This window comes from Dermacentor variabilis, chromosome 3 (assembly GCF_050947875.1).
Source record: "Dermacentor variabilis isolate Ectoservices chromosome 3, ASM5094787v1, whole genome shotgun sequence".
NCBI lineage: Eukaryota > Metazoa > Arthropoda > Arachnida > Ixodida > Ixodidae > Dermacentor > Dermacentor variabilis.
The window spans coordinates 48129707-48145993 of NC_134570.1; the positions used below are offsets into that span (position 1 = coordinate 48129707).

General features: G+C 48.9%; 1 protein-coding gene across 1 annotated transcript in view; it reads left to right on the forward strand.

The window, feature by feature from the left end:
• The first annotated feature begins 1231 nt into the window (after nt 1–1231).
• Nucleotides 1232–16287, forward strand: part of LOC142574503 (uncharacterized) — an 85852-nt gene continuing 70796 nt past the window's right edge. The window contains exon 1 of the mRNA XM_075683566.1: nt 1232–1629. Coding sequence (XP_075539681.1) covers nt 1442–1629 — 188 coding nt within the window. The 5' untranslated portion in view covers nt 1232–1441. The remainder of the gene's footprint in view (nt 1630–16287) is intronic.

The window sequence follows — 16287 nt, forward strand, 5'->3', positions numbered from 1 at the left end:
GCGGAATCCGAACGTTTCCGCGCAAAACTCAGAAGCAGCTACCCATATCCATGCCACTTCAGCAGAACTTCCTTCGGCTCAATTGGTATTTGAAAAAGACAGAAAAGCTAACCATCTCGGAATGCTAGCATAGCGCTCTGAACAATAATAGGGTATTAGAGTTAGCCCATAAACATGCATACAAGGGCATACGAGGTCTTGTGTCCATGTATAGCCAAGTGTCTGTGTGTTCATGTTCATGTGGCCGTCCAGCACGCCCGCGATCTGGCCGGCAGGCCAAAGCATTGTGTACACTGTGTGTATTGAACATCATTTTGCGTAATGTGACGATTAGTTTACGTGTAACAGTGCGTTTCCTTGGGTCGATGTGGTTATATGTTATTGAGTGTGAACTCGGATACTTCTTTGCTTCGTACTTTGTAGATCTTATCGTCCTTTTGAAATTGCCCGTCATTGTGACTCAGTGTTCGTACCGTCTTTTGTTGAAATAAGCTTTTTCTAAACACAGATCTCGTCGTGGGATTAGTTTTATCGTGTTTTGCTGGACCCAATAATAGTTCACTCACTCACTCACTCACTCACTCACTCACTCACTCACTCACTCACTCACTCACTCACTCACTCACTCACTCACTCACTCACTCACTCACTCACTCACTCACTCACTCACTCACGTTCATGTGCTTTCATGTCTCGTCTCCCTGTCTTGTTTGCGCCAGACAAGTATATTCCAAGATGGCGTACGAAAAAGCCCGCGCTGGTACAGTCACTAGTTGACAATATTACCACCGCAGGGACGATCATCACAGAGCAAGAAACGCAAACGACGTGATCGCGTCGTCGTTTATATCTCAAGCTCTGTATTCGTCTTTGTATAACGGTAAGTAATTACGTCATGCAGATTCAGGTCGCCGGCGCTTCCTTCCCCTCCAGAAAATAAAATCAGGTTCTGAAAAAAAAAACAGAAGGATAAGTAAGATTTATACGTTGCATCTTTCACGTTACGCAACAAAGTGTACGGTGGAAAAATTAAAGGGTGGGGGGGGGGGGGGGCGGTAGCGTTGAAGTGCAATGGTGCGCTCGAGCGCTAAGGCCGAGTGGGAGGGAGCACAGGAGGAGAGACTGCAAGGAAGCCCGACTCGCGCGATGGGAAAACTGAAGGCGAGCCGGGCGCCGCTGGCACGGTCGCGCTGCTTTCTTCGTCCGCCCGCGGTTTGCCGAGCAATCGGAATCGGGCGCGGCAGAAGCAGCGCGATCGCATTTCGCGCGCACGGCACACACATACACAGACGCATACGTCTCACCGGCCGCTCTGATTGCGCGCCTATATATTTGCATCGAAGCACTCTCCACGAGGCAATCGACGGAGCGTCGGCAGGTATATAGCGACAGGCTCAAGGAAGGACCGTGGATACGAGCTACGGGACGGCATATACTCGACATGGATCTGCGAACGAGGAGACGTTCGGTGACGAGTAGTTCGAGCCTGTGCGAAGAAAGGGAGATAATTCGGGAATTGATAAGACGAGCGCCACCCCGTTGCTTCACCTGCCTCCCTCCTCAGCTGCAGCTGCAGGACGCCGCACCGCGGGCGGAGACGGACTGGGCACTGCGGCGCCGAACAAGCAGGTGACGAAGTCGTTTTCGCGCGTGCCACTTGGTTTATCGTGTATTGGAGTTATTTGTTTTATTATTGCAATCTGACTTGGTTTGCGAAATCATCCACTGGCAGTATAAGCGCACTTCCGCCGCTTCAGGTGGACGTGGAGGCGGATATTAGCGGGCATGTGACGAATGGCAAAATTCGTAGTCGTACGTTGAACCACTTTCTTTTCTTTCCTCTTGGAGAATGAATGAACGAAGAAATGAATATGTGAATGAAGGAAGCGTTTTCGTTTAGGAATGTCTGGCTAGCTCGCTGGCCTGTTCGGAGAAGCGCGGACGATCTGGGATTCAGATGAGTTTGGCCCATCGTATTTACTTTGCATTATAACATAATTTGATTCTCACTAGGGTTGAGGATAGGATGAATTGGTATTGGAACAGAGGAACAGAGCGCTCTGTGCCTTTACCTGGCTTGCTCGGCTTGTTTCTTCCTTTCTATGTTGCGCTGTAGCAGTTTTATAATTTGACTCGCTCGATCAGTCCGTTGCTAGCGGGTGATTCACCGACGTAGTCGTATGCTCTGTACCGGTGGAGAGTACGGCGCAACTCATTTCATGTAAAACTGCTGCCACGTACGATCGATAACCACATGGAGAAATGTTCTCTGACCTAGCGCCATTCGCCGCTGCACGAATACGAGAATCCGCTGGGCAGACGCGTCAGGGTCTGTCTTAGCTTTCACCCGTTCGAAGTTTGTCAACGGCCCCGAGTAAGCACTTGTTCCAGGAATAAGCTGTCAGAGACCGTCTAACGTGGTCCATATAACATCAAAACTGGTGTGTTCGGAGGTACAATGCCTCGTTATTGAGCTCTTGGAGCGCACACTGGTACCTTTCGACTGTGTCAAGTTGAGCTAGAAAGTCACGTGCTTTTTTACGTCACGGCACATGTTACGCCACCGACACCGCTCGGCCACACATGCACGGCAGATGCCCAGCGGTGGGAGAGTCACCAGAGATTACAGTGTTTGAAGTTTGAAGAGCGTGCAGCACCACAGTTATAGCCATACAGGAGGCTGGCCGCTAGATCGTCGAAAGCATACGCATAATGCCGGGGAGTTCGGAATCCCTTAACTTTACGCCCTTCAAATCGTCTGCCGAGGGCAAGAGAACCAGGATGGCGAGACAGTAAGTCGGTGGCTTGATACCAGGAAACCGCGACCATGGACAAAAGTAGAGGCGTATACTTTGGCAAATTCACGGGCCACTCATGACAACTTTCGTGGATTGTAGCTACACCAACGGGCTATTCTCTGTAACAACTGTAAAGTGGTGACCATATAGGTAAGGACGAAACTTTTCGATCGCCCATGCGAGACTTCTCGCGCATATGTGTGTGCGTGGTGGCATTAGCGGAAACGCTAATGCCTGCGCACAACGCTCATGCCAGCGGCGAAAGGGAGAACCCTGCCCCTATGGAGTCTGGTACAGTGTGCTAGAATCTTACAGTCTAGTGCACGACGCCTCTGGCTGTGCATATGGAGCGGAGCGTACCAGTGAGGCCACTTCGTGGTTTCGGTAGCCCGACGCGGCGCGGCTTCTAAACTTCCGAGAAACAGCAGTCCGGAGGATCGCTGGTCGCGCGCGTCAGCAGACCCATCGCATGAAGGGAAAGCTACGAAGGCAAAGCTCGCACAAGTGAGAGCGCTTCTGAAAAGAGTCCCGCGTTTTAATCCACGGAAGTTTAGGCCGGGGAAGAGACAACATAAACAACTTACTGGTAGCAGTTAAATAAGACAGAACGCAGCACTGAGTACAAAAGTTTACTTATTTTGCGACATTTCCTTTCCGTGTGTGGGCAAACGCGAAATCGCCTCACGTGGAAGACGCGTCGAATAAGCGTCTGTTCCGAGCAACCAAAACCACGGTCGAACGTTGGCTGACTAATTCGCGTGGTAACGCATGTGCAGCAGCCACACGCTCGTAGCCACAGAAAGTTGATCGGGAGCAAGGCAGTATAGGTATCGTTAATCTTCAGTTTACGTGGCCTGATTCAACTCTACTATACTCCTCTACTATAGCGAAATTATAGGCTGATTTGGGTCCAAGGGTCCAAGGGCGGTCCAAGGAAAGAGGATGGGAGGCGATTGGCATTCCCACAGGACACGCACTTTGTTATGATGCCCGTTTCATTGTTTTACGCTTTGGTGGCGAATCCAAGTCACTTCGTTGTAAGGCAATAAACGTCCCTGTCGCTTGTTTGCTTGCTTAGGAGGGTGATGCAACCGTCGTAGGTGAGACGTAGAGATTTGTTAGGTAGAGATGTCCGCTGTGCTCTAGCCACTCACGCATAGTTGTGTGGAGGGGAGCTAGCCTCTCCACATGCCATTTAACACACTAATTCTCTCTCTCTGTGTGTGTCTTTAAACGTTTAAAATAAATAGCGCGCAAAAGGGTGCGTGATGCGCGTAATTTGAATTCATTTTCAATGATGGAGCACGGACGAGCTCACGTTCTCCCTTTGCGGAATTTTCGTCGGTCGTTCGACTTAACGCAAATGCAAAGTTGTCTGTTCTGAACCGCGTTTTGCAGCAAACGTTTACGTGCCTGGCCGCTTCCTCTTTGCCTCGAGAGCGCGCTTCAGTCCCGTGACGTAGATGCAAATGGCACACAATGCCGCAAAACGGGTTTTTGCATGCTCAGTCCTACCCACATGACCCACGCATCCGCGGACTACACAGCCTCCGGGATCGATGCTGTTCACTATTACGCTGTCTGCGGGATCGGCCCCGTTTACTCGGAGGGAACTCCGGACCGAGCAGCCATGCCACACGCCGACGAGATAGGTCAAGAAAGCTTCGGTTTAGTACAAGAACTACGTTCTTGAAGGCTGATAATTGTTGCAGTGATATCATTTAGGTACCCTTAGTTGTTTACTCAGCAATTCCGTAGATATAACCGATTCGCAGAAGTACGTACAAACAGATTCACAGTCCTTGCGACCGCTCCGCGTTGTACTAGGCGAGAAACGTACCTTCATGGCTACGCAGACCCCAGCACCCAGGGCAGCACACAAAAAAAACTTCACTTACAAAAAAAAAAAGAAAAACTAGAAACGCTTATTAACACCGTATATGTAGTTCAATATCTCAAAAACGAAAAAAGAGAAAAAAAAAATAGCAGCCGAAATTGTCCTCGCACCTTCACCCGCAGAATACTTGAGCCATGAACCCGGCCCTTGATAGGAGCTCTCAAGCAGGCCACCCCCGCCAGGTAATCCAGCCGCACACGTTCTGTTCTTCCTCCATGGCTGGGCCAGCCTCAATAGACGTGTAATAAAGCCCTCACTCACTCCTTCTTCGGTGGCAGGGCAAGGGCAGTTATTCGCTATCTGCCGATATGTCGCTTTTGCCGGTGTTTCGTCGCTAGGCGTGTTGAAACGCAGATTGCTGTGCGATAAAATCTCCAGGCTTCGCTCGGGGAGGGGGATCCCCCACCACGATAAGCTGTTTCGCGGTACTCGCATGGTGTGCATAAACCGTGAGCTTGTACGCGAGCTCTTTTTATCGGAGACCCGTGGGGCTGCAGCACACGCAACTTGACGTCGCGAAGCGAGCAGACGAGTCGGGACACTTCTGCACGGAGCTCCTCTCGCGACAAGGCAAGTGCGTCTATGGGGAAAGCGTTGGACTTGCTTAATTAGCTGATCGATAAAGTTTAACGACCCGGAGCCGGTGGAGGGGGGCCTTGGCGGGGCGACACCGTGGAGTGGAGGTCTACCGATTGAATTTGAACCGCCGTATTTTTTTTTCCTAGCCTGACCGCACTCTAAGTAGTACGCGCGAGTGTTTTTGCATGCCGCATACACGCAGAGAAATGTAGCCGCCCGGGGCTGCGGATGGAGTCCGTGACCTTGTGATGAGCGTCGTCGCCACTGGGCGACAGCGAGAGGTGTTTGACTTAGCTGACCCCACCATCTCTCTCTTTCTCTCTGCCATCCCCATCACCTTGTTGATTTTTTTGAGTCGCTTTGCAGTAATATTAATAACTCAGTAACCATGTGCTAAAAACTATACGCTTCGTCATCTCTTTATTACTCGTCTAACGCCGAGTGGGCGTACGTAGTTAGTAGAATATAGGTCGATCGTTTCTTTTTTTTTCCTCGAGAATTTTAACCAAATTAAGTTATAGACCTCATAATCATAATCATAATCATCATAATAATCATAATAATAATAATAATAATAATAATAATCATCATCAGCTTGGTTACGCCCACTGCAGGGCAAAGGCCTCTCCCATACTTCTCCAACTACCCCGGTCATGTACTAATTGTGGCCATGTTGTCCCTGCAAACTTCTTAATCTCATCCGCCCACCTAACTTTCTGCCGCCCTCTGCTACGCTTCCCTTCCCTTGGAATCCATTCCGTAACTCTTTATGACCATCGGTTATCTTCCCTCCTCATTACGTGTCCTGCCCATGCCCATTTCTTTTTCTTGATTTCAACTAAGATATCATTAACTCGCGTTTGTTCCCTCACCCAATCAGCTCTTTTCTTATCCCTTAACGTTACACCTATCATTCTTCTTTCCATAGCTCGCTGTGTCGTCCTCAGTTTAAGTAGAACCCTTTTCGTAAGCCGCCAGGTTTCTGCCCCGTACGTGAGTACTGGTACGACACAGCTGTTATAAACTTTTCTTTTAAGGGATAATGGCCACCTGCTGTTCATGATCTGAGAATGCCTGCCAAACGTGCCCCAGCCCATTCTAATTCTTCTGATTATTTCAGTCTTATGATCCGGATCCGCAGTCACTACCTGTCCTAAGTAGATGTATTCCCTTACCACTTCCAGTGCCTCACTACCTATCGTAAACTGCTGTTCTCTTCCGAGACTGTTAAACATTACTTTCGTTTTCTGCAAATTAAGTTTTAGACCCACCCTTCGGCTTTGCCTCTCCAGGTCAGTGAGCATGCACTGCAGCTTGAGTTACTAAGCAAGGCAATATCATCAGCGAATCGCAAGTTGCTAAGGTATTCTCCATCAACTTTTATCCCCAATTCTTCCCACTCCAGGCCTCTGAATACCTCCTGCAAACATGCTGTGAATAGCATTGGAGATATGGTATCTCCCTGTCTGACGCCTTTCTTTATAGGGATTTTGTTGCTTTCTTTGTGGAGGACTACGGTGGCTGTGGAGCCGCTATAGATATCTTCCAGTATTTTTAAATACGGCTCATCTACACCCTGATTCCGTAATGCCTCCATAACTGCTGAGGTTTCGACTGAATCAAACGCTTTCTCGTAATCAGTGAAAGCTATATATAAAGGTTGGTTATATTCCGCACATTTTTCTATCACCTGATTGATAGTGTGAATACGGTCTATTGTTGAGTAGCCTTTACGGAATCCTGCCTGGTCTTTTGGTTGACGGAAGTCTAAGGTGTTCCTGATTCTATTTGCAATTACCTTAGTAAATACTTTGTAGGCAACGGACAGTAAGCTGATCCGTCTATAATTTTTCAAGCCTTTGGCGTCCCCTTTCTTATGGATTAGAATTATGTTAGCGTTTTTCCAAGGTTCCGGTACGCTCGAAGTCATGAGGCATTGCGTATACAGGGTGGCCAGTTTCTCTAGAACAAACTGCCCACCATCCTTCAACAAATCTGCTGTTACCTGATCCTCCCCAGCTGCCTTCCCCCTTTGCGTAGCTCCCAAGGCTTTCTTTACTTCTTCCGGCGTTACCTGTGGGATTTCGAATTCCTCTAGACTATTATCTTGTCCATTATCGTCGTGGGTGCCACTGGTACTGTATAAATCTCTATAGAACTCCTCAGCCACTTGAACTATCTCATCCATATTAGTAATGATATTGCCGGCTTTGTCTCTTAACGCATACATCTGATTCTTGCCAATTCCTAGTTTTTCTTCACTGCTTTTAGGCTTCCTCCGTTCCTGAGAGCATTTTCAATTCTATCCATATTATACTTCCTTATGTCAGCTGCCTTACGCTTGTTGATTAACTTCGAAAGTTCTGCCAGTTCTATTCTAGCTGTAGGGTCAGAGGCTTCCATACATTGGCATTTCTTGGTCAGATCTTTCGTCTGCTGCGATAGCTTACTGGCATCCTGTCTAACGCAGTTACCACCGACTTCTATTGCACACTCCTTAATGATGCCCACAAGATTGTCGTTCATTGCTTCAACACTAAGGTCCTCTTCCTGAGTTAAAGCCGAATACCTGTTCTGTAGCTTGATCTGGAATTCCGCTAGTTTCCCTCTTACCGCTAACTCATTGATCGGCTTCTTATGTACCAGTTTCTCCCGTTCCCTCCTCAGGTCTAGGCTAATTCGAGTTCTTACCATCCTATGGTCACTTCAGCGCACCTTGCTGAGCACGTATGAAGTCTATTTCATGTCTAGTCTCGCCGTTCCGGCTCCTCCATGTCCACTTTCAGCTAACCCGCTTGCGGAAAAAGGTATTCATTATCCGCATATTATCCCGTTCCGCAAACTTTACTGATAACTCTGCCCTGCCATTCCTAGTGCCTATGCCATATTCCCCCACTGCCGTGTCTCCAGCCTGCTTCTTGCCTACCTTGGCATTGAAGTCGCCCATCAGTATAGTGTACTTTGTTTTGACTTTACCCATCGCCGATTCCACGTCTTCATAGAAGCTCTCGACTTCCTGGTCATCATGATTGGATGTAGGGGCGTAGACCTGTACAGCCTTCATTTTGTACCTCTTAATAAGTTTCACAACAAGACCTGCCACCCTCTCGTTAATGCTATAGAATTCCTGTATGTTACCAGCTATATTCTTATTAATCAGGAATCCGACTCCTAGTTTTCGCCTCTCCGCTAAGCCCCGGTAGCAAAGGACGTGCCAGCTCTTTAGCACTGTATAGGCTTCTTTTGGCTTCCTAACTTCACTGAGTCCTATTATATCCCATTTACTGCCCTCTAATTCCTCCAATAGCACTGCTAGACTCGCCTCACTAGATAACGTTCTAGCGTTAAACGTTGCCAGGTTCATGTTCCAATGGCGGCCTGTCCGGATCTTTAGGGCAGCAGGACGAAGTCGAGCTATCGATTGAAAGATAAAAAGAAAATTAAATTATGGGGTTTTACGTGCCAAAACCACTTTCTGATTATGAGGCACGCCGTAGCGGAGGACACCGGAAATTTCCACCACCTGGGGTTCTTTAAAGGGACACTAAAGCGAAAAATGATTTCTTCTGCATCAGTAAATTACCGTTCTACAACACCAAAAACACCGCTTTTACAACGATAAGACGTTGGTAAGCCAGAAAAAGGGCAAGAACGAAATACGGGTGGCGACGCCTACTTAAGTTCCCGCACCTGGGGGCTGTGACGTCTTGGATTTTGATGGCATCTTCTAGGGCCTACTAACTATATATAGCAGTACAGATTGACTACATTGTGTTCTAAAGGAACCAAATATTAAATATGGCAAGTTTCGGGAACCTTTACTCAGCCATCGCGGCCCCAATGCGATAACATACTTTGGAATCCCTGACGTCACGCTGACCTACCGGCGCGGGGGTTTCCGGCGCGAAATTCAAATACTGATACTTGAACCTTCATTTTCTCATCTAATAATCAAACTATCTTTTCTTTAATGAATGCCTGCAGGGCTCTCAAACAATGCTTTATTAGTCTAAACTCATTTATTGTTTCGATTTAGTGTGCCTTTAACGTGCACCTAAATCTAAGTACACGGTGTTTCCGCATTTCGCCCCCATCGAAATGCGGTCGCCGTGGCCGGGATTCGATCCCGCGACCTCGTGCTCAGCAGCCCAACACCATAGCCACTGAGCAACCACGGCGGGTGATTGAAAGGTTGTGCTTCTGTAATAACGAATTGTTCATTCGTAATGGAAACGCGGCCTTTTTACGCGAGAAAATGACGAAAATAGAGAATCGGAGTGGCGCCATCTGTCGTCGACTACGGTACATCGCGTGTGACGTCAGCACCTCTGATTCACGGAGGGCGGCCGCGACCCGCCACTGCGAACGGCATCGCTTTTCTCTGCTTACACAACGGCCGAGGCGGCAACGTGGGGCGATTGACCGCCCTGCCGGCTCATGCATCGGAGGCTCAAGTGGCCGCAACTGGTAAACTGAACCCAATCAGAGCCCATGAAGTGACTCACGCAAGCTGAACACCTACACTCGCCAAGCTGTAAAAAGCAACACGGTTGTGCTCGTTGTATGCTCCTGCCTGGGTACGGCGGCGATAGTGGCCACTTCAATCCACGTCCTTCGCATCTAAATCAGAGGTGCGTTAGAACATCGCTAACTTTTCACACCACTACTCAGTGTATTTTCGCTGCTGGGGCGGAGTGAATGAAGCCTCAATGCAGCGATCGCACGGGTTTGTAGTGACCGATTGCGCGTCTGCATGCATGTCCGCGCAGAATGTTTCGCTTCGTGCCGTAAGTTTTTGGCCGCAGCATATGAGCATGTGACAGTACACAAGCAACCACTGTCGCGGGTGCTATCAGAACTGTTCAAAAATGATTTCGTTATAACTCGTGAGTTCGACGCCTACGGCGAATTTTGATGTGCCGTCATTGGGAAAGGATTTCAACGAGAGGGCACACTCGGCGAAAACCGCCAACAGGAAATGCGTCACGCTATATTACCCGCCGTGGTTGCTCAGTGGCTATGGTGTTGGGCTGCCGAGCACGAGGTCGCGGGATCGAATGGCGGCCGCATTTCGATGGGGGCGAAAACACCCGCGTGCTTAGATTTAGGTGCACGTTAAAGAACCCCAGGTGGTCAAAAATTTCCGGAGCCCACTACGGCGTGGCTCATAATCAGAAAGTGGCTTTGGCACGTTAAACCCCATAATTTAATCACGCTAGTAATAATGTCTACCGTTGACGCGAGCGTCGAAAAAAAAAGTTTGAAGTAAAGAAATACTGCTATTTTTTTTTTCTTTCCCGGCTAAAACTGAAAAAAAAAATAACATATGTGCGTATAAATGAAGTTATACTTTGCGACTGACTTTTGCTGCGTCACCTAGCGACAGGCCAATGACGAGTCAGGTGCACGCGTCATGCGCCAGACACGCCGCCGAAGGGAGCGAGGCCACGGCTGCGCGTGTAAACGTTGACCTGTTCGGCGACCCCTCTGCCTGTTTTCCTTTCTTTTTTTTTTTTTTTTTGAGTTAGCCTGACAGTTTCGGCTCCAGGCGTATTCTCGCGTTCCTTCTGCACCTCTACACGGCATCACTGCAATATTGAACTACGACAAGGTGAGAAATCTTGTTTGACAGTCTGCGACGCATTTCAAGCAATTAGGCTTATACGGCACGGAACCTACAGAATTGTGACGCAGTTAGCGAAAAACAGCTCGGCGGTCCTGCCGCAGTTAATTTGACTTCATGACTCCTATAGTGGGAGATATTTGCGACGCTTTCCGTGAATCCCACATTACAGTGTACTAATTTCGGTAGTTCTTGAACGCACTCACCGCGCCTGGTGTTGTTTGTGGCGCAGTTAGCGAAAAGCAGCTGAGCCGTTTGACGCAGTTTTTTCGCGTGTACTGAATCTTACTGGGACAAGTTCGTGACGCTTTCTCTGACCCCAACATGATTGTAATTAATTTCGTAACATCTTGGGATAAATCTGAGGCTCACTCGCCGCGCCTGTCGTGACGCAGCGAAAAGCAGCTCGACCGTGGTGACAAAGTTACTTTGGAGTGTACTGAATCTTAGTGGGACACATTGGTGACACTTTTTATAGCCCCGCAACAACGTATACCTTCTTTCTGTACTCGCGCTTGTCGAAAACGCGACGAGCTATTGGCAAGAGTGATTACACGGGAGTGTCTTGCTTGCGCCAGCAGAACGCGTAAAAGATAACGCCGAGGAGCTCAAACACCAGGAATTCGTGACTAGAAAATTAGGCCTTCTGAACGACTGAAAACAGGCTTTGCACCCAAGCATTTGTCTTGAGTGCTAGTAGAAGAAATTCTCCGAGCGTTCAGCATAGTCTGTTTGAGGGCCTGCGTTGTGGCCACGTCTGTGTATACGTAGCGTATAGCGCGTCGGTCGCAGTCAAGTTCTTTTGGAAACGCGCAGTCGCCCGTGTATTTGTGCTCATAAAGTGCAGGAAATAAGTCCCGGGAACGGGGGATCGTTTGGAAATCGGATGTTTTCCTAATATGGTACGGCGTTGTTTGTGATGCGTCGGGTATTCTCTACGCCATGTACATAAAAACGAATTTATCTTGTTTGTAATTGCGCCCATTAACCACTTTCGCACGTTTCTCCTCTATACGCATTATTCCTGTAATGTGTTAATACCGAAATGACACATGCTTGTAATTGCATTTTTTTTTTTCAGCTGACGTCGTCCGGTGGAGCTTCGTACGCGGACTACTGCTGCTTACCTGGTGTCACAACGTTGGATGCATGCACAAAAAGCCCGGAAGGAGCATTTATATAGAGTACAATAAACATTTCCACATTTCAGAAGGCGTCTGGCGTCTTCTTTATGAAATTGCGCGCGGTACATATTCGATGGAGGCTTGTAAAGATCGTTCGGAATAATTTTCATGTAATAATAAAACGATTACGCAACAAGACCGCGCGCGGGTGAGCAGCAGAAGGAACAAGAATGCCGCGGCGATCAGCGTAGCCGCCGTCACGCGCTCCAGCTAGCGTTCAAAACGCGCGCGCCTCTCTAATTCGGCCATAAAACCCCCATAAAAAACAAAAGCAGCGCCATCCTACCAAGATTGCCCCCATCCTCTTCCCCTGCGCGTTCTCTCGACGCTCTGCCCTCCGATTGGCCGAGCGCCGTCACGCGCTTTCTTTTCTTGCTTGTTTTTGGTTCCACCGGCATTGCGGAGCCAAACATTGCGAGAAGCGCAGGCGGATTCCACGTTTCGCGCCTCCTTTGCGCTTTTGTATAGCGTAGTTCCGTGTTTGCGTAGCCGTGTTGCTGTGCCTTCGTATGCACCACACGTGAAACTGACGGCGAGCAACTCTATCCGCGAAGCGAGACGTGGGGCGGAGGAAAGGCTAGCTTTGAAGATTCAGCTGGGCTGCTTTCAACCCAACGCAATGATCCCGGCTCTGTGAGGTGAGCAAGCGATTCTTCGTTCATCACTGATCTCATATGCTGCCACTTGTTGTATGCAGCTTCGTTAGTATTTCGTTCGCCTAAGTGCCGCGTGCTCGCGGTGCGTTTATTGGTAACTTTTGTGGCCGACTTCAATCAAGTCCTCGTCAAACCCACGTGCTTTTTTTCAACTGAGTTATACATTCCATGGCGTTGTCTTTGTTTGGCCTCAATGTATGCGAACAGCACCTCCTTGAGCGTATCGCCGTACGTGACGAAGGGGTGACGGTGCTTGAAAGTGATCTGCGATGCCGACAAAGAAGTGCCGACTGCTGATATAGCTACGCGCTTCGTGTTCTCTACGCTTACGTAGCGTTGAAGAGAGACGCGCGGGCCCGTATCTTGAAAAGCGATCTGCAGATTTGGCTGAGTGCGGCGTTCCTGAGAGGGTGCTGAAGCACTGTGTTCTTGCCGTTTCGTTGGCGCTGAAACGAAAGAAGCAGCACGAATAAGTAGAGCCAACCTAGCGCAACGACATTCAGACGTCCTCTCTTGATGTTTCGGCAGCCAGTCACGATGCAAAGTAAAAAAAAAAAAAAAGAAAAAAAAAGAAAAAAAAAGAAAAAAGAAAAGGAAAACACGGGCTCAAAAGCGTGAGCGACACGTAGCTATAACGGCTGGTTCGGATATCGTCTGCTAGTTCGGTTTCGCGTAGGGTGAGCCATTGCAACGCCGGCGCAATGGAGGAGATGGCGCTACTTTTGTTTTATTTAGGGGCATTATTCGGACACTGGGCTTTATGGGAGTGTCCACTCTTGTTGAACCCTTTCTATATGGCGTCGTCGCGACGATTCAAGTTTTTTTTTAATGCATGAAGTGATTTGAGCTCCCGTTGTCGTCGACCTTCGAGTAACCTTGAACCAGAAGTCAGAACCGTTATCCGGGGGCTGAAACGGGAACATCCGGGCAAGTTACGGGAACAAAACGAGATCATCCCACCCTTTGTGCAGGACCGCATCACTCAGTTACTCCCAAACAAGTTGCCAAAAATATTGCTTCCGAGTTCTTCCTAATGTTTGCTCACAATATTACGTAAGCTGTAACTTCCATTACGCTGAAATTTTATTTGCAATTTCCAATAACGACGTTCAGAAGGCAGAAACAGGGCACCGTACACTTCAATTCCGGGAAACGGAACTTACTGCGGATCTGCTGTGCTCGCCGAGCTGCTGCGTGTCTTGACCCCGGAAGCGCCCGATGCACTGCTTTGCCTGAAGTCCTTACACATATTTTGCGTTTTTTTTTAACCCCCGTATTCGGAAATGCGTCTTATCTTGAAGCCCATGATTGTCTTGATATAAATGACGTCTCGTGTGAACGCGCCCAAGATGCTCATTGAGTTTCCTTGGTGCGTTCACGATAGGCGTCATTTAAATAAAGTCAAGCGTGGGCTTCAAGTTAAACTGCATTTCTGAATACGGGGGCTAAAGTAGCGACAAGCTTTGAAGCGCCGCAGCCGAGCAATCTCATTGGGCGGCGCTCATTCCCGGCAGCCATGTTCTTCAACGCTGTTCTCCCCCTCAGTGACTTGACCGCTGCTGCGGGCGAACTTCAGGGCAGGGTGAAGACGCATTATACCGACTATAGTGCTTCTGTGCGCGTTTGTCTTTTCCTTGTGCGAAGGATTTTCTGCGGTCGGCGCGACCAGTCTCGAAAACGCCGTGTTGCAGCGCCTGGAACCTGGTGAGACGCATCACAGCGTTTGATGCTTTCGACCTTTCGCACCATACAGTTTCATATATAATAATCGTATGAAACTCTATGCTGCGCACTTCCTAGTAAGCGTCGCAGTCTTGACACATTTAGGATATTTAATTGCACATACCTGTCGCAGCCGCCTTTTAGCACGTTGTATTGACTCGAACAGTTTCCGCCTTCAGTAAACAGCTTTTGAAGTTCCTATAACGCGCGTGCTCAATTCGGGCCGCGGTGGCAGCGTGTCGGTAGAAGCGGCAGATACGCCGCTTCAGGAAGTTAGGACGAACATGGCGGCCGACGCCAGCTGCATGTGAGAGGGGGGTCGGGATAGGAGGTAGATATCGCTACTTAAAAGAAGCAGGGAATCTAAGGACTTCAGCTTTGCCTTCATGGAGAAAGGAAAAAGTGAGGAAGGAGCATTACGTCACGCAGCCAGCCTAAGCTAATGCTCCGTGAAGCCATCTCTTTGCTCAGTGGCAGCTCAACACGCGACCTCTTTCGTCGTGATCACAGAGCAAGAATCAAGATTTGCTGACACGTTTGGTCGCGCCTCCTTCAGGCGCTTTTCTTCATCTAGCTGGTGTATATAGTGACTTCGGGGTGGAGGACGAGAGACGGGCTCTTTCCGCAGACGAAGAAGAAACGAAAATTTTTATACAATATTTACAGATAGGGGATGATAGCGTACATGTAGCTGTAAGAGCGCAACATGCTGACTGGGTGGCTAGAAGCGACTATCTGCTCACAGTGGTCCGGTTCTCCCTTAAGTCCCTTTGGCTACCCCTCGTAGGCAGGAACCAGTTTGGCAGGTGTTGACATCACTCGCGTCGAAATCTTGATTCGTCGCGGAGATGGCTGGGTGCTTCTTGAAGTCCCCCTCGTCGAATTTTTGATTCGTCGTGAAGAAGTGGGAGCTCCCGTCGCCTCGCTGATGTACACGTGATGCACGTAGTATGACAGCCCCCGTCGCCTCGACGATAGACACGTTGGTATGGCACAACACTGGGCAGTGCGCTCGGTCTCCCTGTCGTCTTTCGCTGCCTGCCGGGCCGCCTTCAGTCGGATTTCTTCTAGCTGGGCAGCGTCCGTATGGACCAGTGCACCGTATGGCGTGGTGCGGTGTGGTGCGGTAAGCCGTTGCGAACATGCACTGCACTCATTTTTAGATTGTGGCTAGTGTCATCTCCAACCACTCTGCTTTGTCGGTTGCCATTTCATGCTTACATCTACTCTTGATTACGGGAGAGGCAGTTTTTTTGCTCTTCTAAGTAAGTTATTGGACGTTTCAATATAATTATTTATGAAGTTGCGTCGTACTGTATGTTTATCGGTATTCTCCGCGAGAAACTTCCCGCTGCTTCTTTTTCCTTATCCATTACATTCATTGATTGGTACGTGCGAACACAAACATGAGCATATGCCACGCCTTTTTTATTGATTGGTACGTGCTAATACAAACGTGAGCATATGCCATGCCTTTTTTAATGTGGTTCTTACCGTTACCTTTCCATTGCAGTGAACTTGCCAGTATCTAGCAACAAGTTAATAGACCAAAGCTCCACGACATTAGCCGGGCAGCGCGCGCGAGCGAAAGTCTCAGTGCGCGCTTTCTGCTACTCACCGCGAACATCGCAGCCTCAATGTCGTAGCAGAAATCTTCCTCGCGGAAGTGCTTGCTGCGCACCCGAGTTGTAGCCGATGGCTGCTTGCCGGTTCTAAGTTACGTGATCCAAGCTTCGCGCAGCTTCTTGTCCTGCAAGTGTGTGTGAAGGCTGACACCGCGATCCATTCCGTACGTCCGTCAGTGCGGCACCGAGCAGTAGCCTACCAT